Source organism: Lepeophtheirus salmonis, chromosome Z, assembly GCF_016086655.4.
Source record: "Lepeophtheirus salmonis chromosome Z, UVic_Lsal_1.4, whole genome shotgun sequence".
Taxonomy (NCBI): domain Eukaryota; kingdom Metazoa; phylum Arthropoda; class Copepoda; order Siphonostomatoida; family Caligidae; genus Lepeophtheirus; species Lepeophtheirus salmonis.
The window spans coordinates 14,119,034-14,142,222 of record NC_092584.1 but is presented as its reverse complement, the minus strand read 5'-3'; the positions used below and the strand labels follow the sequence as shown (position 1 = coordinate 14,142,222).

Sequence of the window (23,189 nt, the reverse complement as noted above, 5' to 3'; positions counted from 1 at the left end):
AATAGGAAATAGAAAGAGTTGACCCCTTAATAGATAAAAACCATTTTGAAGTTGATTAGGTGTTGCGCTGATCTTTTAAGGACCCTAATAATGTCTTAAACAATATAAAATAATCATAATAATCAGTTTCATAACGGAACATCATTTCAGATAAAACATTATCAGATTTTGAACTCCGTATCGATAATTATATTATTGATCATATTGTAAGATGTATAATAGTTGAGGTTTGTTCCAAACTTAAGATTGATGTATGGACAACCAGCAAACGAGAAATACTACAGCTAAATGACAATATATGCAAGAGGAATCTTAGGAAAATGGTAGCCGACTGAAGTCATTTTTTGAAAAAATAAGGAATCAATCTCTTTCGAAATACTTTACCTCGCGATAGATATAAGAAATTATTGATATTTATTTGCTTTTATATTTGTTCCACAAGATTAAAATAGCTCAATAACGACTAATTTGCCTTGATTTCAACGGTACGGAATCAATTCATTGAAAATTGTTAATCAACATAAAGGCCAGATAAAAATATTAAATTTTGATGAGTAACTATACCCAACAAGTGCTAGGTATTCATTTACTCATAATTTGACAAGTAAGCCTGATAAATTTTAAATAAAAATTTGCTTTGTAGTTTGCTGAATCGTTCATATACTTGCTACAATATTTTCAAAGACCAACAAATAACTCTTTTTCAAAATCTGTCATAATTGCAGCTAATAGAACCCTATAAGAAAATAAATGTTATAACATATAACTTGCAAAAAATACTTCCTCAACTAAAGGCTACCAAAAAAACACTTAATTCAAGCAAGTTTTTGTAAATAATGGCAAAAAATTGACTTCTTATCAAGGAAAAAAGGACAAAATTTTATAATTTTGAGCTCTATAATTAAAAGTGTGAAAGTGTTAGTCTGGCAAAAAAGGTTACCAGAATCAATTCATTATTATAATAAAACATAGTATGTAGATGATATTCTAAATCAAACGGCAATACTTTATTCCACCAAAAATTTTTTACTGATATTTTGATTTTGTTGGTATAAATACTGTTATCTTGAACAACGAAGTGATTGTTAACATACTACTTTCAATTTTATTTCATTGTTATTGGACTTGAAAGAAGATTCCTAGGTCAAATGGAGTAAATGTAATACAATGTAAAAGTAAATGTTAATGTTTTCATATAATTGATCAATGTCACTGCATCTGACCAATTAAAGGAACATAAAAAGGTAAAGGAACAAAGTGTAACATTCAATGTAAGAGTAATCCATGAAGTAATACACAAGACAATCTTACTTTGAATAAACTAATCTACACATTGTTATTTGAATAGATATATCCCCACAAGGGAACGCTCTTTTTGACAAAAGCATACACTTAGGGAGCTGGTATATTTTTTTGATGGATAGCTTGTTTAAATTTGCAAAAGTTGTATAAAGATATATCCAAAAATGTATTTGAGTCCTCCTTGGAATCGACGCCGGGATCGACAACATAACAATTGGTACAACTCTGAGACTCAGTTAGACGTTCGTTCGCAAGGTTATGAAGAAATTTGAGGTCTCTAAATGTGATTTTGAAACACTTTATGGTATTTGCGGTAAAGAGTTCCAAAAGGACATGCTATGACTCCGCTTGTGCTACATACAAGGCCTCAAAGCCAACACTGATTGTGCTACAGGGACGTGCTACAGACCAAGGTGAAGCCCTAGATTGCTTCGAAAAAAGTCTCAAATGGTTCTTCGACAGTTTTGACGACTTCATCTTCCCGGACTTTTGGCCTCCAAACTCACTGCATCTTAATATGATGGATTTTTTTGTGGGCACGATCGAATGATAAACCAACCGAATCCCCTTCAACACAAAGATGAACTTATCAGTCAGATCAAGAAAGAATTCCAGGATTTGCCAAGAGACCAATAAGTGAAGGCAAGCTCGTGCTCCCCCTCCCCCTGTATAGAGACTGCAATGGAGATTAAAGGAATTTATCAAGCTTTCAGAATATGGTTTTTTATTTGTAATCTGATGACTGGTTGGAGAAATATTGCATTTAAATAAAATCCTATTTGCAGCACATATAGATTTCGCACCCTGTACATTGAAATGCCACGAACTAAAATTGCATTTAACTTTAATTGAAATATAATGTTCATATACTAATGCTGCTTAATTCAGTACATCAAATAATATGACTAAATATATGGGTAGCAATCAATTAATATTGTAAAAAGATAGGCTTTTAAAATATTACATATTTGTAATTGCTTTCATTTTCCACATTTTAACAAATTATATTTGGTTTTTATTTTTTATTTACAAAAACGGATTATTGTTTAACAAATTAATTATAGTTATATTTGGTTTTTTTTTCCTTTTTGGTAATGATACTCTCGCCTAAGTACTTGAAAATAACTATTAGAAAAAAAGAGTTTATATGCTTTTTGGGCCCATTCCATAAATATAGTTGTTTTATGACCATCTATAAATTATTTTACTTTAATACAATATAAATACCGAACTACCTAAAACAAGGCTTTTAAATGAATGTAAACATTTTTAAATGTTATTTTATATAGCTTTGTGTATAGTATATATTTCGCTTAACAGCAATAAATAATTAATGATTCGTTTTTTTGAATGTTTAATTATTTCTCGTAGAGCAAGCCCAGCATGCTCTAACAAATTGGTCTTAATCGACTTAAATACATTTACACTTCTGAGTAAGAGTATGTACATTATAGTAATTCAAATTTATAACATGTAAAAACAAAAAGTATATATTTAAATTTAATCGTTCTTTACCTAGATTTGTATAAAAAATACACATATTCTATTTTAAAGATTATTAATATGTATGTGTAACGAAACTTCATTGTGTGACGCTGAAAATCGGGTTGAGATGATCTTAGCAAATTAAGCAGTTTTGGTGAGCTTTTAAGCGACTACATTAATAAAGTTAGACATTTTTAACATATCATAACATTTTATAGAAATTTTATTCGTTTATCTTTTTTCAAATTATTTAAAAAATGCCCTCTGAATGTGACACTCGCATAAAGATCCTTGCACTTCTTCATGGAGGAAATAAAGTCTAGAGGCTCACTTCCTCTTTTGGGTTTGGCCAAACTTCCCACTTGATAATGTGGTCCTGCAACAAAACAGTCCCTTGTCGACTTTGTTATAACTGCTCAAAGATGGTTGAGGAATAACATCAATTTTGGGCGAAATAAATATGGCCTGTATGCACCTGACGAAATCCCTTTAAATTTCTCCTTCTGGTTACGTGTAGAGTTCAAGGGATTTACCCTTAGGCACAAAAATATCATAACCATGAAGACTACTGTAAACGAACTATATGTCAAAATAATACATAAACATATATGCCATACATTTTGGAGGTGTCTTGAAGCCAGAGGGAATGTCATCAAAGATAAGAGAAGCTAATTTAGCGTTACAGCTGATCTTTTAATATTTTTGGTACATGTATAGTATCTATAGAAATATATGTCGTTAAAATTAAAAATATTGAGTGTAGCACCCGATATTAGCCTAATATTATATCACGTAGTTTTTTTATATATTTTAATGTTTCGTTTCAGTTTAAAATAGTTCGCTGCACGAATATTGAGGGACTTGTAACACGGAAAACTGTATTACGACTCATTTGGACTTATAAAGGTTCGAAGGAACTTTTTATTTATTTATTTGTAGGATTCTGAAATTTGTATTTAAATAATTATATTGTCATTTGTATACCCAAAATTATATAAACTTATGCTAATTTACATATATTTGTAACAAACATTGGTCAAACGTATATAAAACATATCTAGTAATAATTTAGGGATATGAGATTATAAACATGCCATAATCATAAGTCAGGGATGCCCAACGTTTGACCCGTGGGTCTCATTGTGGCCTTCTCAATGTTTAAGTGCGGCCCAGTACTCATTCTTTACTTTAAATAGTATTTTGTAGAAAAAGTGTCATAATATTATCAAAATGCGTATATTACGTACAAAAAATGTTAAATATTCTTTAAAAAAGGAATTTTTTGATAAATTATCTTATCGAGAAAAAAAAGTAATGAGAAAATATTAATAAAAAAAATTGAATCAAATTATAAAGTGGAATAATCATTTGTTTTTTTCCCAAAAAAATCAAAAGCCTCTGCCTAAAATATAATCCTGCAAATGCTCCTTACAGGACTGGCAGGTTGGGGATTTTTGAAGCGGTTTGGTATTCAAAAAGTTAGATTAGGCCTAAATATGTTTATAATTTTTTTATGTAGACATTTTCATGAAATTTAATTCAATAGGTTTTGTGGCCCATTAAAATATTTCAAATGACAACGTGGTCCAGTATATTAAAAGGTTGGGCATCTTTGCCCTAATGGCTAATGTAAATACTTATATATTTAGGAATTGATCAAATTGAGTAACGGCTAGGAAAGTATGTTCATTTTTAAATATACTCTGTGATTATCATTTTCCTCCTTCGCTATTTGCATGCCAGTGATGTCAGACCACCTTATTCAATAATAGGGTTTCATATATTCTAAGAAATTATTTTTTAGCGAGATTCCACAAAACTACAAAAATGAGATATATATGTGAATATTTACTTTATATTTGTGCAAAAATAACTTTAATTTCGAGTTTGCTTTCTGTAAAAACTCAAAAAAGAATAAAAAATATTACATATTTATTGAAAAACATAAGGTAAATTTATTATTTAATGAATAAAATTAATTCATATTAGGTACATCAAAGAATGAACAAATAGTTATAAAAAAACTGAGCTCTGTAGCTAACGTACAAGTTGGGAAAATTACACTTGAACGTGATCGACGAATTTCCATTTGCACACTCTATGCAGTTGGCATATTCAAGACGTATGATCTACGCCGTTAGCAAGTTTGATACGTTGGAAAGGAAGAAGGTTTTTATCAAAAAGGCCAAACTGGACACGGAACAGTTAAAGAAAACACCCCCGGCCAATCATCTCAAGTCCATGAGGGTTCATGTGAGAGATCTATAGGCTTCACACCAGACTCTACAGAGAGCAATACAAAAGTGTGTGAAAGGAGCTTGTGTGGGTGGAGAGGTAACTTTTGTCATCAGAAATGAAAAAAACCTATCTCCTCCGTTGCAAGACTAATTGAATGAGTCTTATGAACTGTTTTTTTCTTGACACTTTTGGCCCCTTACAGCCCTGATGACAACCCTCTCGAATACACCTTTTGAATGAATGTCAAGACGAAGGTCTGCAGTGTATTTTCTATAAACACCAAGACTCTCGAAACCACATGGTTACTAACAAAATCAATACCAAAATTAAAGACAGAAAATATGTTTTTTTTCTAGATATCTCTTATTAATAATTTTTTTTAAAATTATAAATGATATATACGACTGAAAAATGGATGGAAGAGTTAAAAGATTATAGAAAATTGAAATAATGTAATTATTATAATTGTTCAACTGTTTATCAAATAAATAAATGCATTCAATTTACTAACTGCGTTATAAAATGTATAATAGAGTATTTTAAATATTAGTCCTTCTTTATATTTTTGTAGTTGCCCTTGTAGGCCTCAGTCCTCACGTTGAAAAAAAAAAAAAGAAAATACAATCAATCAGAAGAAAAAACAAAAGGAACACTTTTAAACAAAACAGTTATTTCAATTAACTCAACCTTAATTGAAAAAAATTCAAAATTTATGAATAATTATTTAGTTGTTCAGTATCAGGTTAATAAATAATTAAATGTACTCTTATATAATGTTTTGGAGTATACTAAAAAGTATTCGCGATAAAATGGAGATTAAAAAGAATAAGATTATATATATCCCGGGGTGTATAGTATCCCATTTTACTAAGGGAGGATAAAAAAACAATATTGACAAAAGATCAAAACCTGAATTTATTTGCTTGGTGTCATTAGTGTTAAAAAAAAAAAAAAAAAAAAAAAAAAAAAAAAAAAAAAAAGATGTCAAATTCCTTTTATTAGCTGATACTTGTTATAAATCATTCGCACATCTTGTTGCCCTACGGCGAGTAATAACTCAAAAAACACTACATAGTTTAAAAAAGAGGATATAACGCGACTACCATGATGATAATTAAGGTAGAAATACAGAAGCCACAAAGCATATAAATCTGATTTTCTGAGCAAAGACTTAGTTTTATCTATACATAATCAAATGCATAATTACATTTAAGGGGTTGAGCTTTATTTATATATAAATTATTCCTTTTTTTTTGTATAATATATGTACAACTTTAAAAAAAACTTATTAAAAATGTCCTCAAGAGACATCCACAAACAAATAAAAAGTTTTTATATTATCAGCTCTTTCGTATTTCATTTATGATGAAGCCTTAGTAAATATGTATATAAACTTATGGTTAAACAAATAAGAGAAATGATATATCATTTGTCACTTGTCCATTGGGAATAGAGTCAATTTTGATCAAGTTTGTACAAACTAGAAAAAAAAATAAAAAAAACATCTGAATTTTCCATTTCAAAAAACAGAAATTTCAACTTTCTAAGCAATTTGAGTGATATAATCTTATTATTTCTTTTTTATATTAAGGAAAGGTCTTGTTGAAATAGGAGTTTATGATAAGGTACATACATTTATTGGTTGCCAAAGTCCAGTTTTATGCGTTACATATTTCATGTATCTACAATATAGAAAAGCCCTTGCCAAAAAACCACACTAAGGACTAACCTCAATATATTTATTATATATAATTTCCTTACCTATTATGGGTAGAAACTTGAAAGGATCCTTAGAAAATAAATCTCTCTCATTCATAGCTTTCCGTGTTCGCCCTCTTGTAGGTATGAAGTAGTGAGTCGTGTTTCCTAAAGGCCGTGAGACGAAGAGGGGCTTCGATGTTGAAATTGGAGTTGTAGTAGTGAGAACCAGGGTTTGTGCTTGTAAGTAGTAGGGCTCTGAGAGTCCTTGAGGATTCACAGCAATGATACTTACGTTATAATAGTTTCCTGGACTAAGTGAGGGTATCGTAAAGTCCGAGTTTCCTTCAAAGAGCGTGGTATTGAGTATAGCTTCTTGAGAGTGGATGTTGCGTACGAATATCCTAAAGGAGGGAAAAGTGGATCGTGAATACTTTTTTTTTAAATTATTATTAATATTTACATTTACTTTCTTAATAACCAAAATAAAAAAACAACTCATAATTGAAATCAATTTAAAACGATAAAAAAAAACTAAATAATGATATAATAAGTGAAACAGGAATCGTATGGATAATTAGTTTTGATAAAATCGTGAATACTATTGGTATAATAATTTTTTCTCCCTAAAATCATGTGTAGAAACAAAGAAAAAAGGTTTAATCTTTTACATCACGATATCAACATAAGCTGCTAAAAGAACAATCATTTTGAATTGTAAACTAATATATTATACTCAATATATTATTTATTAATCCGTTCATTAGTCTAACAATGCCTTCCTTACTCTTTAGTGATTGCTCATTGTAGCATTATTTACTATACACACACAATAACAAATCAAGCTCTGGGACTATCTTTGCATATTATAACGATTAAAATACGCGTTTATTTCGATGAAAAAAAACTCCTAAATCATGTCATCAAGCATACTTACAGAATACTTACATAATATCAAATAACAGATACTTAATTTTACTCAAAGTCAATAATAGGCATGAAAAATCATCAAATAACATTAAATAAGTGAAAGTTAGAACAACTTAAGCAAATAAGATATCCTTGGTCTAAACTGCCCACCTCACACAAAATGTATATAACCTTCTAAGACCTTAACAATCTGTACAATTGGTTATTATTGTGTTATCGTTATACACTTTGCTCTAGTATGTTATTATGTAGGCTGCCCAGATTATCTTTGGGGCATAAAAGTGTTTTTTTTTTCATACGCAATTTAATCGCCAAACGGTTATCAGATAAAAATTACGGGCATATTTTGATTTGTGTTATTCAGAAAAGTCACGTCCAGCCTCAATTATAGTCCTTATATTAGGATTAAAGCGGTAGAAGGCCTTCGCCACTTGTTCCTTTGGGAAATCCTGGAGTTCCTTCTTCATCCGATGGAAAAGTTTCCTTGTTATTGTCGTTTGATCACACCCCTCACAACAAAAAATCTATCAGATTCAGATCTGTAGAGTTTGGAAGCCAAAAAGACCGACGAGATGAAGTCGTCAAAATTGTAACATCAACCTATGAGCTGAGATCGTATTCCTTTTGCCTTAAAATAACCTTTAAAAGCCTCAAATTCCCTTCTAACCTTCCTAAGAAACATCTCACTGAGTCTCAGACTTCGAACAATAACTATATTTTCGCTCCCAGTAGGGATTTTATGGTGTTTTTTTTTTTAGAATGAATTCGTTCCGGCGTTTGCCCATAGAGAGTGCCAAAGTGGAGGCGTAGATTGTATATGAGATGAATCATCATAAAATCTTGAACAAAAATGTAGAAAAGGAAAAACTCCATATTAATTATAAGCTTTGTACTCAAATTTAAGGGATAAGTTCAAGATACTCAAAAATTTTAAAAATAGTTTGGAACCCTTAATTGATTTCAAAAAACTAATATTATAATATAAATCAAACAAGGGAAGTACTCCGACCCTCTCAGATTTGCATAGCTTTTGGCACACAATTTGATATTCTTGAGGATATCAAGTGTACCAAATTTGAGCACATAAATTTTAGTCGTTCATGAGATATAAATACTCGGTCCCACTCCCCTTTTTGCCTCAACATTTTCATTGACACTGAATGTTTCATAACTGTACGTTACTGTTTCTACTATAATTTTTGATCCAGGAGAGTTTACTTCTTAAAATTTAGTACTAAACTATTTTAAAGTGTAAGGATTTTAAAAATAAAGACAAAAGTTATCTTTCGGTCATAAATTAGGTTAGCTTTTTTATTATATCTATATGGATGGGATCTCAAAGTTAAGTAAGACTGTGGCAAACTACTTAAGTCAGTTATTATCAATTTTAGCAATTGTCAGGCTCTGCAATAATAAGGAAACTTTTTCCCTTGCAATTTCGATGGAGTTATAGAAAAAGCAGTTTCACCAATTCTACTATTTGGATTTTCAAGCAGAAAAGTAAATACTACAAAAAATTCAAGAGCAATAGAATATTGCTATAGTTGTTATTAATCCTTTTTTGTTATCGTTTTAAGCACGGTTCTTTAAGTTCAATGTAGTATTTTCTTGTCTTTTTTTAAGTAAAGTAATTTGAAACTAAAATGTTCATTTATATCTGTCAGATATAAATTTTCTGGATAAATAAATAATAAATAAAAATTGTACAATAGGGTACTCACCACCCTCAAAAAAGCCTTGGATGCTACAACAATAAAGGAAGCTTACTCTACAAAACCCTGGAGCATTGCAAGTAAAAACTTACTAGAAATTGAAGAATGCCAACTGCTTATGCTTTCCTTCTATAGACACTGTTTAAAGAGGCACCAACTAAGATATTTGAGTAAACTTTCCTTCTTTGATCCCTCTAAATTTTTTCATCCCTGACTAATCAAATAATAATAGTATTCAATCTTTTATAAAGTACTTGATGGGGGAGAAAAGCACAACAGAACTTCGTCTGAGGGGTTCTGTATGTTGTGTGCACACACATACATCCTTATCAAGACAGACAATAAGAACTTCAAGTGTGTATTCTGGAAGTTGAAGGGAAACATAGTAATGAAAAATCATTCAGGAATAAATTATTTATAATTTGAGAAAGCCACATAAGTACCAATAAGTATATTCAAACTAGACATTGGCTGATATCAAAATATTATTGGATACGATATTTTACATATGATTATATACGAGGTGTTATCGATAAGTAATATTTCTTGTCAAATTTTGCAGACAACGTATATTTAGTAGCCTGTATTTTTTTTATTTTAGAAAAACAGAGTACGATAGCTATTTAATATGTTTAGTTTGTTTGAGATGCATTATGATTAGATATTATTTGCGTGGCTAGCGACTTTTTGTTAAACGTACTGGGTTCTTACCTTTGAACGATTGGGTTTGGGTTTAAATATTATAAGCATATACTTATGATTCTTTGCCAGTTACGACCCTTTTGAGCAAATTAAGATAATCATTGACGTCTGTTAACAGCCCATTAGCGATGCTCATGCAACGATTCTTTTTGTCAGAAATAAATACTACCGGAACGAACTTCTCTGACACTCGTCTTATACCCAAAACATCCAAAAATATTCATGGCACAAGCCTTTCCATAAGTCAACATCCTTAGAAACTTCTTTAATAGTCATTCACCTATATTCAAAAACAATTTTTTTTCGTTGCTTCAACGTTTTCAACATGCTTGAGCGGATTTCAGCTCATCTAATGACACAGCATGAAAACTAAGCGGCTCTCCTCCAAAACATTTTTCAAATTGTCAATGTCACTAAGTTGATTTTTAGTTTCTTTTTTCTTTAATTCATGCACAATATGCACACAATTTTTAGCACAAGTCGACATTCATTCCTTCTATCCTAGTGGAACAAGCTCAAATTCCCTATACCCAATGGTAGCCCATTATTTTTTGCCCCCCCGTGCAAAAACTAAAATTTTATTGATAAATATCCATTCAAGAAGGAAACTACACAAGTTTTGCAGGATTACACAAATATGTGTTCTTTCTATACGGGGTGAGGCAAAAAAATCTTTACACTCTCAATCTAGAATCTTATCAAGATGAATTTCTGTTGTAATTCATCATGAAAGTAAATTAAAAATATCGAATTTAATATTTGGCTACCTTTATCATTGATGTAACAATTCTTGTGTTTTTTTTCTTTTTTTTTTAGTATTTGACCGGAACAATTTTACCACATTCACAAAAACTTTGATTCATGTCACAAAACATGTAAAAAAAAATTCGCTTCACCCAGTATATTAAAACTTTCATTTGTGTCCATTCCTCTGCTAGCAGTTCACTTGTATTTGTATCTCCAAAAATGTTCTAACCTCTTTGTATAAGCTTTTTCTCTCCAGATTCCCCGAATATCTACAATATCCTACTATTTTTATCACAATTCCGACTCTACATATTTGCTTGAGTGTCACTTCAAGAGTATTAAGCTTCCAAAAAGTCCATAAGGATAATTGAATGATAAAATTTAGAATAGTTTGTTCAAGAATGTAATTGTTATCCACACTCAATTTTGAGAAAAATCATTTCAGTTTTTTTGCTTAAGAATAAAACCAAATTACATACATCAAAAGATATTTGTACCACCTATGTGTTTTCTTTGAAAGGATACAAATGTATATAAATAGATGTATACACAGGCATTTTACTTATACGTTATTGTTATAAATACATTATGTTCATCGCATGGCCAGGAGCTATTACGATTTTTATCAAAAGAAATATAAATGATGTAATATTTGTATTAATGATGCAAAGAAATGACTTTTCAAAATAAAGCAAAACACTTGAATAAGAAGACGATATTAACAGCAATAAAAGTTATTTAAATAAGAGACATACGACATAAAAAAGAAAAACTAAGAAACCAATTAACATTAGGTTGGCAGGTAGATTTATAAAAAAACTAGAAAAGAGAAAGAAATATAAGTTATTGTGTGTGTGGGGGGAAACTTCCATTTTTTTTTACATACCTCAGCATTTTTTTATGGGTTCTTTTTGTTTTTTACATGAAACCCTTTTACCTACATATAAATCCCCATTTTCGAGGTAAAAATCAATCGATTGGCTTTTATTTGGTACATAAAAGAATATATTTAGGATTTAATAACACTTTGAATTAATTTATCATACATAATATTGAGAATTGTACAATAGAATGGCTCGTTTATAGGTTCTTTTTTTTCAATAAAAATGGAAAAAAATATTATTGGTTATATCAAAACACATTCCACATTATAAAGTATGACGTCAGAACAAATAACAGATCAATCAAGGTTAGGTTAGAAACTGCGCAATTGAATTAAATGTTGATAAATAAGAGCTATTTGTTGAATGATCTTATAATTGGTCAGATTTAGTGTCACTGTCATTAAAATCGTGTGTATGATTTGCATATCCAAGAAAATAAAACCAAACACCAACATGGTAACACTGGCAATTTGAAAAATGTTGCGGATAACAAGAGCTCAGATATCATTACCATTCATTAGATGAGCTACAATCAGCTGTGATTGTGCATTGGTAAGAATGACTCTGATGACGAGCCCCAATTGAATTTTGAGTCCAACCAGGACATATGATAATGATAAACAGATCATAAAAGATAAGGTTCGTCTTTTATAAGCACACACGAATGTAATTAAATCTTTTTAGTAAAGAAAGTCTATTACTAAGGAATTGAATAATAAGTAAAGCTGCTACGGAAAAGAAACTTGTGAGAAAACATATTTATTGACAGAGAACACAATAAACTTAATAGTGTTCATTGATTGCTAATACGTTAATTTAGATATAGGTTTTTGTAGCAGTATAAGAAGAAGGCAGGAGCGAGCCATATGGTATTACAGAAGTAAGTCTTTTATTTATATCAGCTTCCTGTGATATAATTTTAGGTGGATAAAGTGAATGACTATTATAAAAAGAAGAACCTTCTAAATTTAAAATAGTATTGGTCCCTATAAATTATTGTAATTACATATAACTTTATCTATATTTATTTTATAACAATTTACACCAAAAATAAATTATAACTAATGTTTCAAAAGAAGATGTTAACACCCCCATTTTCTTTAATATAATGTACTAAAAAGAAGAAGGAGCACTCGCAACAATCATTTTTCCTTTTTTAATTGGTATTCTTAGTTTTTTCTTTACACAAACCCCTTCCATAGTTTTAATTTTCTAAGAGCGAGGAGTAATTAAAAAATCATTCATTTGTTGCTCGTACCAACATATACTTGTTTACATTGATACTCAAGGTTCTTTAGTCAATATTCACATAAATAATTATTTTATTATAATTATTCCATCTGACCTATCTGATATATAATAAAAAAGTGTAAAAATCAACGTGAATATACATTTTTTATAAACGCACATGTTGTTTATCTGCAAGATTGTTTGCATTAATTATTTATCCCTATTTTGAACATTAAACAGTATGTGCGAGCAAGGAGCATTATAGTTTATTTTGTATTCTTTTTTTATTTTTTTTTCTAAATATGTCGTCAATTAAAGTTATCAGCATATATTTTTCTTATTGATGTACCCTCTACAGGATTTACACCTTTTTCACGTCGCTATACATAATGTACATATAATGCCTTCTTTTGAAGTGACCGTAAATCGAACTTATGCATATTTAGTTCAAGAGAATAATTACCACTGAGCACGTTGCCCACTGAGCTACGTCAATCAATTATTATTTTAGTTAAATATGTTTTACACCTAGGGATAAATAATATTTTAAATGAGGTACATACTTTAACGAGTTAAATACTTTTCCATTTGTATGTACTAATGTGTATTTTTAGTTCATTTCTAATTATGTATTAATAATATTTCCTCTATTTGTAGACACAAACATGCTATCTTTAGAAAACTAATAACATAATATCATGTTTTACAAAAGGAGAAAGTATATTTCCTTTCACAACAATCAGTTCTAGCCACACACAAAAAATAAAAAGGTTTTAAAAGATATTAAAAAGCTTTATTTCATATAAAATGAAGAAACAGGACTAAATCACCACGATTGACTATTCATTTTTGATAAATTATTGGTCATATTTGAATCACACACTAAAAAGAGTTATCATGAGGTAAATACGAAGGTTATCATGTATTTTCTTTTCAATTGAATAAAATACCTTAAAAATCTTTTTAGGTATAGCAAAAAAGTTGAAAATAATAGTATTTGCCAGTAAATTAAAATTTTGTGGTCACCCAATTAATTTGAAGAATGTTTGGGAGGAGAACAGCTTAGCTAGTGTCAATAAGACCACGTTGTTTCAATTCAGAAAGCGTGTGGTCAATTACGACAACATTAAGAACATGTGAATGACTAGCAAAACAAACCAAATTGATGCTCAATGAGATTATGAAGGTCTTTGATAAGAACCCTGCTATGAAGTTTATCGGGTATACCAAGAAGAAGCAAATGAAATAATCCACAAGTGGTAAGACCGTAAAAATGGTTGGTGGAAAGACAGTGAAGAGAAAAAAAAACTCCTTTAAGAGTATTATCAAGGACTTCTGAATGACTTAGAGCACAATGGAGATCGGATATTATTATTTTTTTTTTTTGCATATAAAAATACACTCACTAAGGACCCTGTCTACTGCTAGTAAAATGATCGATTTGCTCCCCTTCATAATACAAGCGGCAACATAGAATCTCTAAACAAGTGAAGGCAGCCGATTTCTTAGATGATGATATGGATTAGAGCCTCAATAATAGAAAACAATCTTTGTATAATTGGCGTGGACGATATCGCCAACGTAAGCTCTTATTTCCTTCCAATGTGATTCCATTGCTTCTTAGGTTCAAATAATATATTTCAAGTGAGAGCTGATTATTTTATCTTTAGTTTCGTAACTAAGACTATTAAATAAAACTCACTTAATTTATTGAAAAAGGTCAAATAACTTTTTACCCTCTCGTTTTAGTAATGATAAAGATTATAATTAATTCCTTGTTATATTCCGAGTCCAAAAAAAAACTTACACTTATAGCCCTGTAAGAAATCTCAAATTTTACTTTTCGTTTTTCACGCACTTATGATTACTTTATACTTAGATGTTCTCTCTGGAAAAATAAGTTGATTATTAATAACAGCTTTGATAAATGAACAACGTCTATTTAGATAGCGTTTTTAAAGAGTACCTTTTCCGTTTTCATATCGTATATTAGACTAAAACTTTGCAAAGTAGGTTTCTATACTAAGGAACAACTTTTCACATTTGACCACTCCCAAAATTTGAAATATGTATATATAATTGTTAAGCTCTTTTATTATTTATTCAAAATGATCTGCACTAAACAAAATAATTTTTAAACACCAAAAAATATTTTTTTTTTACTTCTTATTATTCGATGTCTTTATGAGACCTTATATATGTATAATGTATATACATAATATGCTTAAATGCACACTTACTTATTATGAAAGGATACATCCATGTATACATATACGTTGTAGTATAAATTTATATAAAACGGTCACTTTCAACGTCGAAAATATGAAGAAAAAAAATATATAATATATTTTGTTATATAATGTATTAATATCCTGATAAAGATGTACTTTATTGCTATATTGTGTATATGAGTCCTATTATCTTTTCTTATGAGTAATGGCACATGGAGTGTCTTTCTCTCTTTCATGCAACATAGTGGTCAGAGGAGTATTTCAAATAGTAATCCTTTCACAATACATTTTCGGTCATTCCACTTTCATAATGGGATATTAAAGTCAAAATTAGTCCTATTCATACGTTTTATACTAGCCCCAAAACGCCAGTGACTAATATGTTTATTTGATTGTTACATACATAAACATGTGATGAAAAGTTACGGGCTTAACAAAGATAACTTGGAGTTATTTTTTTCTTTAAATTGTTTTTTTTTTAATTATTGAAATTATAATTTTTTATTTTCTTTATGGAGTGGAGTTTCCATAATACCTTTCAAGCCATTGCTTAGCCTGAATGACATTTTTCCTCATCAGAAATCACTATATAGGTAAAACAAAAAATTGTTTTTTCTTCTTTTTTTTGGACATATAAAAATAAGTTTCACATATAGCACGAAAACTCACAAACAAAAGAATAAATTGTCATGAAATTTTAACAGTTGTCTTTTGAAAGTTATTACTAACTGAAAATCAGGTGAGTTTAAAAAAAAAGCTCTATCTCTATGTGAAGCCCCGAACTTTTCTGCCACTCTCTAATATTTACATTTTGTTAATGGTCTTTAACTCATCATACATTGAAACCTTATAAATATAACATCATTATATAACTTATAAATAAATAATTGTACCGAAGACAGACTATAGAGTGGGAATAACGAGCAGCTTTTAAAAAAATCCTAATTTCAGTTATAGAGTAAAAATTTGATTTATAGAAAAGTATAATGTCTAAATAAAATAAAAAATATTTTAAATTGAGTAACACTCTGCTGTTTCAAATATTATGTGTAATAAAAGCAAATCCTTGATTTTTAAAGGATATATGTACATATATATTGTTTGTTTTCTCTAGTGATAAAAATCGAGTTTATTTTGGGCATATTAACAAAATAACCAAGAAAAAAAAACGTTAACCCTAATAATTCGAACAATTTTATGGATAAGAGTAGATTAGTTGTCAGGACTTTTCACTGGATCAACTACAATCATTTGTGACAAGGGTGGAGGGGAAGACGGATATAAATATGGACCTTCGTAACAATTACTTCGTTCTTGATCGTTAATTATACTCAGAGTACATCAACAACATACAAATATCACTCTGCAACTAATCTTCAAGATTACTTTGCGGTTTTTATGAGCACATACAAATCTTAAATTAGGTTTGAATGTTGTAGGAAAGAACGCTCACTCCTCAGGATTTAAATAATAATGACACCAGCAAAGAAAAATAATATTTATTCTAATATTAAAGATAAGAATTAATATCTTGTTATATTCTGAGTCCAACAATAACTTACCCTTATAACCATGCAAGAAATCCCCAATGTTAATTCTCGTCTTTCACGCACTAGGGATTAATTTATACTTAAATGTGCCTCTGTGCATCTTTGACATCAAAATTATTGCAACAGAACCCACAAAACAAAATCTATACTTGATTGGATGTTGCAATATCAGAACTATCAAAACTGTTCACATTTTTAGCTGTCTGAATTGCGTTTTCGCCTTAACTTAAAAGAACTATTTAAAAATACGGCTTATCTTTTTTTCTTTTTTTTTTTTGCTGGTGTCAATTTATGAGGACTGCTCAAACAAAGTGAGTCGAAAGTTACATAATTGCCTTAAAAAGTTTCTTAGTAAGAAATCTTATCTATCTAACACCATCAAGCATTTACGGATTGCACTTATACAACGTGAGATACAGATGAGTAAAGTCATCTATTGAAAAAATAATAAATTTAGTGTTACTACCACTATACATTAAAAGGACGTTTTTGAATAATATAATTTATATATTTTAGTACTTGAAGATATTTTATCAACCCAAAAATCATTTACATAGGTTTTTAAATTTTATATATTTTAAATTTTAAGATTCATATTTGAGTAAAACCATTATGTCTTAGTGGTCAGTTTTTTAACTAATTAATAATTATAATTTTATTTTTATTCTACATAATACTTTCTACATTTTAAAGAACAAAGGGCATTACGGATTGAATTTTATTATTTTTAGCGTGAAAAACCTTATTTAATTGTTGATTTTTTAATGTATACAAGATAAAATTATTTATGGATTTTTATTCTAAAAAAATTTTACTTAATAATTTGTGTAAATTTTGATTTTCTAATTGACTTATTATCAAAGTGATTTTATTGATAATGTGTAAGAAATAAATTGAATGGTCCTAGAGTTTATAATGTTGTAATCCACATATGCTTTATTTTACAAATGCTTTATTTAATATTCGTGAAATTGTAAAAATGTACTTTCTTTCGCTATTGAACTTGGAATTTAAAAAAAATGTCATATCAAAAATTTATAAAAACATTTAAAAATAAAGAACACGAATGACTTTGAACATTTGTTCAACGATAATGAAGATTCATTTTGCAGAATATTTAATAATTAGCGAGCCCTTTTACAAATTATCTTTTCTATTTAATAAATTCAACAAAAATTATGTGCCCAAATATTTATCTTTTCAAAGTAAAGAAATGGAAAAAGTCAATTACTTCAATACGTAAATTTTCATCTATAAAATAAATTTTTGACACTATTATTTATTTTTACAAAATAAAAGAAATTCTAGGAATTAAATCATGCACAAAATAATTGAGTTTTTGGTTATTTTGAAGGAAAGAATGTAATATAAAACTATGAAAAAATTAAGAATTTTAATAAATAAAAAAATAATTACATTGTACATTCAATAGTTTCAACTTTATTCAAGTAAAATGAAGCAAATTGTAAAAAAAAGTATTGGATGATATCAGTTTTTCTAAAAAAAAAATCCTTTTAAATATAAAATTCAATATAAACACATCACATCATTGGAATAAAGAAATTTGAATCATTTATCTGTGTAATTGTTACTACAATGAAGACAGCTATATTATTTTTTAGATGGTATAAACAAATATAATTTAAATTGTAAGAGTTTCATTTATTTGAATAATAATTCATACGATTATGAAGTAAAGACGAAACTAAATTTTTTATCAATTCTATAAATTTTAATTACAAAGATCTTATGAGAATCAAATTCAAAATTATGATGATCTTTTAAAAATATTTTTTAAATAAAAACAAAGGAATAAAATTAATCTTTTAAATTCAAGAAGAAAGGAAAAGTACAATAGAAACATAAAAAATACAGAAGAAAAGAGCAAAAAAAATTTATAAAAAACAACAAGCTAATTGTTCTATACAAATAAAAATGAAAAAGTAACTATAATTAAGATTATATTGTATATATATATTTTTCTTAGACTATAAACTTCCTAGTCTGGAATAGATCTATTGATGCAATGGATAAGCTGTGGAGGCTGTTAATCACTGGAACTCCCAGCAGCTGCCCTTCAAGCTATATGGGTTGGGCTAAACGCAAGAACTGCTAAAAGCTCAGTGTTGTATCCATGACAATCTCTTTTTAGTATGCCAGTTTTGTTCAACATATGAATGAGGATCTCAAATGAGGAATAATATGTATGTTCATTAAAGCCATTAATGTATAGTGTCAATTTTTCCGAACGCTAGAAAAATGTTAATGACTAAGTAAATCCTGAGAGTAGTCTCCTTTCATTTTTAAATCAACCTTAATGTATCCTCAATCATCGACTAGCATGTAGGTTCATGTTAATAAGCAATTTAGTTTAGTATTCCATCATGAGTTATATTCGTTTTATTTTACTGTTTATTTTTCTTAATACTATGCAACCAAAGTATTCATTGAACTAAACACCTGAATAAAAGGTGTAAGTATACTTTTATGAAGGACTTTAGTCGAAAGAATAAAAAATAGATCACTTGAATCGAAGGAAAATGAAAAAAGGCAATTAATTTCCAAGGTCCTTTAGACACGTTATCCAAATTACTTTCTTGTATACAATATAAGCACATACATATTTATATAAGACAAACAGAGTTATATGAGTAAAGTTATTCCTTTGAAAACTACAAGAAACATGTTAATATTAAGTATATATAAATTAGTTATTTTGACGATACGACAGTTGCGCATTTTTTTGACTTATTTAATCAAAGGGGAAACAAAGCATAAAAATTATAAGGAAAATAAAATATAAATAACATTTTCTAAACACTAAATAGTATATATTATATAATTTTTAAGCAACGTCAAATTTGCTGATTGGTAAATAAGTATACAGGTCTTTTTAAAACGGAAACTATAAATAACCTTAAGGGTTATTTATGTAATCAAAATTTCCATGAGTTATAATATAAATAAAAAATTTGAATAACTATATATTTATAAGAACTCACCTAATATTTGAAGAACTAAACCGGAGGGTTCAACTTGTATTTGATAAATTTTAAATTTTAATATTTGATGATTTTAAATCCGGAAAATTTAAGGATAAATTATATTTCCCGAAAACTAAGTCAGTAATTTATAAAACTTTTGCTTTTACATGAGAATGCCCATAGTGAAGTCAATAACTCAAACCAACTACCTACAGCTTCAACCACAGCTGCAAACCTGGTCTTGAGCCTGGCACAGACCTTGATGTGAAATCTGGCCACTGCTTCGAGAAAGGAAGCCCACAAAGATGGAATAGTGTTATGTACACGTTTATTGAATTCTCTCTCTAACACAGCTATAGTATATAGCTATATATAGTATAGTCTCTCTATAGTAGTCCAAGAGATTCAGATCTGGTGAGCTACAAGCACACACAGTCTTGAAAATGTTGCTTTTTTCTGGGATAACTCAAGTTGCAATTACTTGATTTGAACAAACAGCATCAATTTAAATTTTAACGTTACACCAGATCTGTTAACATCAGTTTAAGCTCTCCAATATCATTATATATGGATACCTTGGGCCTGCGTGTGTGTTTAACTATAGACTATAATGTAGCTCTGAACCTGAGTTTTGTTGGCTAAATATGAATCTAAGGGTTGCCAAGGTATAAAATTGTTTTGGATTTTTGAAATCCCCAAACTACATGCAGCTACATGAAACTACATTCCCTACATACATTTTGTGAAGCAAAAAAAAGTGATAAGTTTTCCTTTGGTTACTTAAAAAAGGCTAAGCTGTATTCTTAGCGAAAAATAGCCAATTGCAGCCAAATCTAAGGCATTAAATATGAGGTTAGAAAGATAATTTTTCATTAAAAAACTTATCTGAAAGTTATGTAGTAGTTTTTAATCAAATCTGTAATGCTTGGGTGCACGTCAAAGATGGACAAGAGAAAAAAGAAAAATTTATCATATTTTACAGTTTTTCTTTGAAAAAGATAAAACGCAAAGCAGTTTAATAAAATTGTAAAATACGTTTAGTTTCCTGGTGCAACAGCCAATCACACTGTATGTTGGTGACTTCGATTTCGTTTCGGTAATTTTGACGTTATTAAGAAGGGGTAAAGCGGGGCTAATTGATGTAACTTTTACTTTTGGCATATTTCTCAGTTTAAAAAAAGGTGGTATTAAGACAAAAGTTGTTTTTTTACAAATTCAAAGTATTAGGGTATGTTGTGTCCATATTTAGATTTCTAAAAAATTACATATGGTTTCTTTAGTGTCACTTTAGGGGGAAGAGGAACACTTTTTCTTTAAATCAGTCAAATTTGAGACGAAATGTATACATGTCTTCGATTTTTGTAATTAGAACAAATCATTTTGATCTTTTCTTATTTTTAAATTGAATTATATATTATATTTTTTCACTATTAGAGAAAAACTCCTATTTTATATCTAATTAAGAAGACCGGTTTTTCTCTTTTAACAACTAAAAAATAGACAAAACCTAATTTAGGAGTAAATATTTTAAGAATTTATTTAAAAAGTTCTTTGGATGTCCTGAAAAGGATTATAGAAACACAACATGTCTGGGCAAATGAGAATAGTTTCACATTCAACGTATAGCATTATAGAAAATATTTTTTTTTTTTTAACTACAGTTATTGGCATAAATATATATTCATAAACTCTCACCAGAGCTGATTTTGATCTACTCAATATAACATTGAGGGTTTTTTAAAATATAGAAATGTTCTACCTGTATATTTTATGAAATTATATCAATGTCATAATGTTCAATCATTCATTTACTAATTATAACATGAATTCTAAAGAAGAAATAAAAATTATTTTGTCTTGCCTCAACAGTTTTAATATGACCGGAAAGTCAATTTTATTCTAAAGTAGTATTTTTATCAACAGAACAAGAAAAGTATTGCATAGTATATAATTGCCTCATTTAATACTCTCTAACGATGTATCATACCCACATATGTGCTCATTAATGAAGTAGTTATTAAAATATAATCACAATGGTTACTAAGGGATTTTTTCATATTATTTTCTTCGTGAAATAAACAACATCTGAGGCCTTTAATTGATCAAAGAAATGCTAGGATATAGTAATTGACAGATAAACAAAATCATTGAAACTTGTATATCTAAAAAACATTTTGTTAATTTTTTTTAATGCTCACACAGAGAGGTGAAATCTAAACGACCAAATTAAAGTTAAGAACAAGATTTTCATTTCACTCCAAGTAAAACGTGATTTTGAATTATCTTATTATTTATTTTGTCAAATTATAAAACTATATATAATAAGGTGAAGTTGAGGTCGTGACTTGGTACAAATTAGATTAAACTTTTCTTTGGTAATGTTTAATAACCTAATGAATAAAGCTTTGCAATATCATTAAAAGATATTGAATAAATATGATTTTGTTCGCAAAGTGGTTGAAATTTTGGTAAAACTGGCAAGAAATATGGATTTGTACTGTATTAGTTTTGTTTCTTGCCACTAGTGAGTAAAACATTAGTGAGCGGGGCTCAAATGAGCGTCTCTCAATATTTATGAGCGAGAGCTCTTTTAGAAAAGTGATAAAATCGCTCGAATTTTTGGTCATTTATATAAATTTGTAAAATAAGATAATTTGATAGTTAAAGAATAATTTTAAATATCTAAAGATGAGAAGGATGGAGTTATGTCTCAAGATAAACTAACTTTTTTTCTATGCTGTATGTGTGGCTCTCTGCTGTTCTCGGTTAATGAGTTTGTCTCTCATGTTGGTGGCCACAAATAAAGACTCATACGTCAGTTCTGAAGGGAGTAACTATTTAAGGATAGATTTCGGTGATTAAATGAGGAAAACTTTAAAAGAAAAAAACGACTTTTGTAAATGAATTAAATATTTAATATATTTAAATAATTGAATGAATCATTTTATTGATTTTACTTTATTTAAATATAATTTTAGATCTTTAAGTTTTATTTGTTCTTGTACGTTATTTATTTTCATTTTTTGGAATAAATAATGTTTATAAATTTAAGGAATTTAATTGCAATCATAAAGCATTGTGAAAATTCAAGTACTCCTATACGAGCAGAAGCGGGAGAGCGGTCAATGAGGGGAAGAAGGCTCAGGATTTATTAAATGGATTAATGTTTTGCTTATGAAAATACTATTAATTTATCCTAATATGTTTTTTTGGAAGGTTATACTAACATATTCTTACGCAAAATGAGAAATATATCAAAAAGTGAAATTCGTATCAAAAAGCCTCCTTATACTAAAGTATAATGGATTAGGAATGCATCAATATTATTATATTTTCTGTAATAGGCGAAAAATAATGCCAAAAAAACATCTAGACAAGGTTTTTTCAAAACTTTTCTCATTCACTAAGCCATCTTCATTATCATTCACAGCCTTTACACGTCGCTTGAAAGCAATTCAGGAGTAGATGAAAAACTCATCTGACAAGTTGTCCCATA

At 28.8% G+C, this 23,189-nt stretch overlaps 1 protein-coding gene across 3 annotated transcripts in view; it reads right to left on the bottom strand.

Annotated features, from left to right (window-relative positions):
- LOC121130482 (contactin-6) overlaps nt 1-23,189 on the bottom strand; it is a 126,048-nt gene that overhangs the window by 17,331 nt on the left and 85,528 nt on the right. For all 3 annotated transcript variants that reach the window (XM_071893720.1, XM_071893722.1, XM_071893721.1), the window contains exon 9: nt 6,787-7,127. In XM_071893720.1, the coding sequence (XP_071749821.1) occupies nt 6,787-7,127 (341 nt within the window). The remainder of the gene's footprint in view (nt 1-6,786; nt 7,128-23,189) is intronic.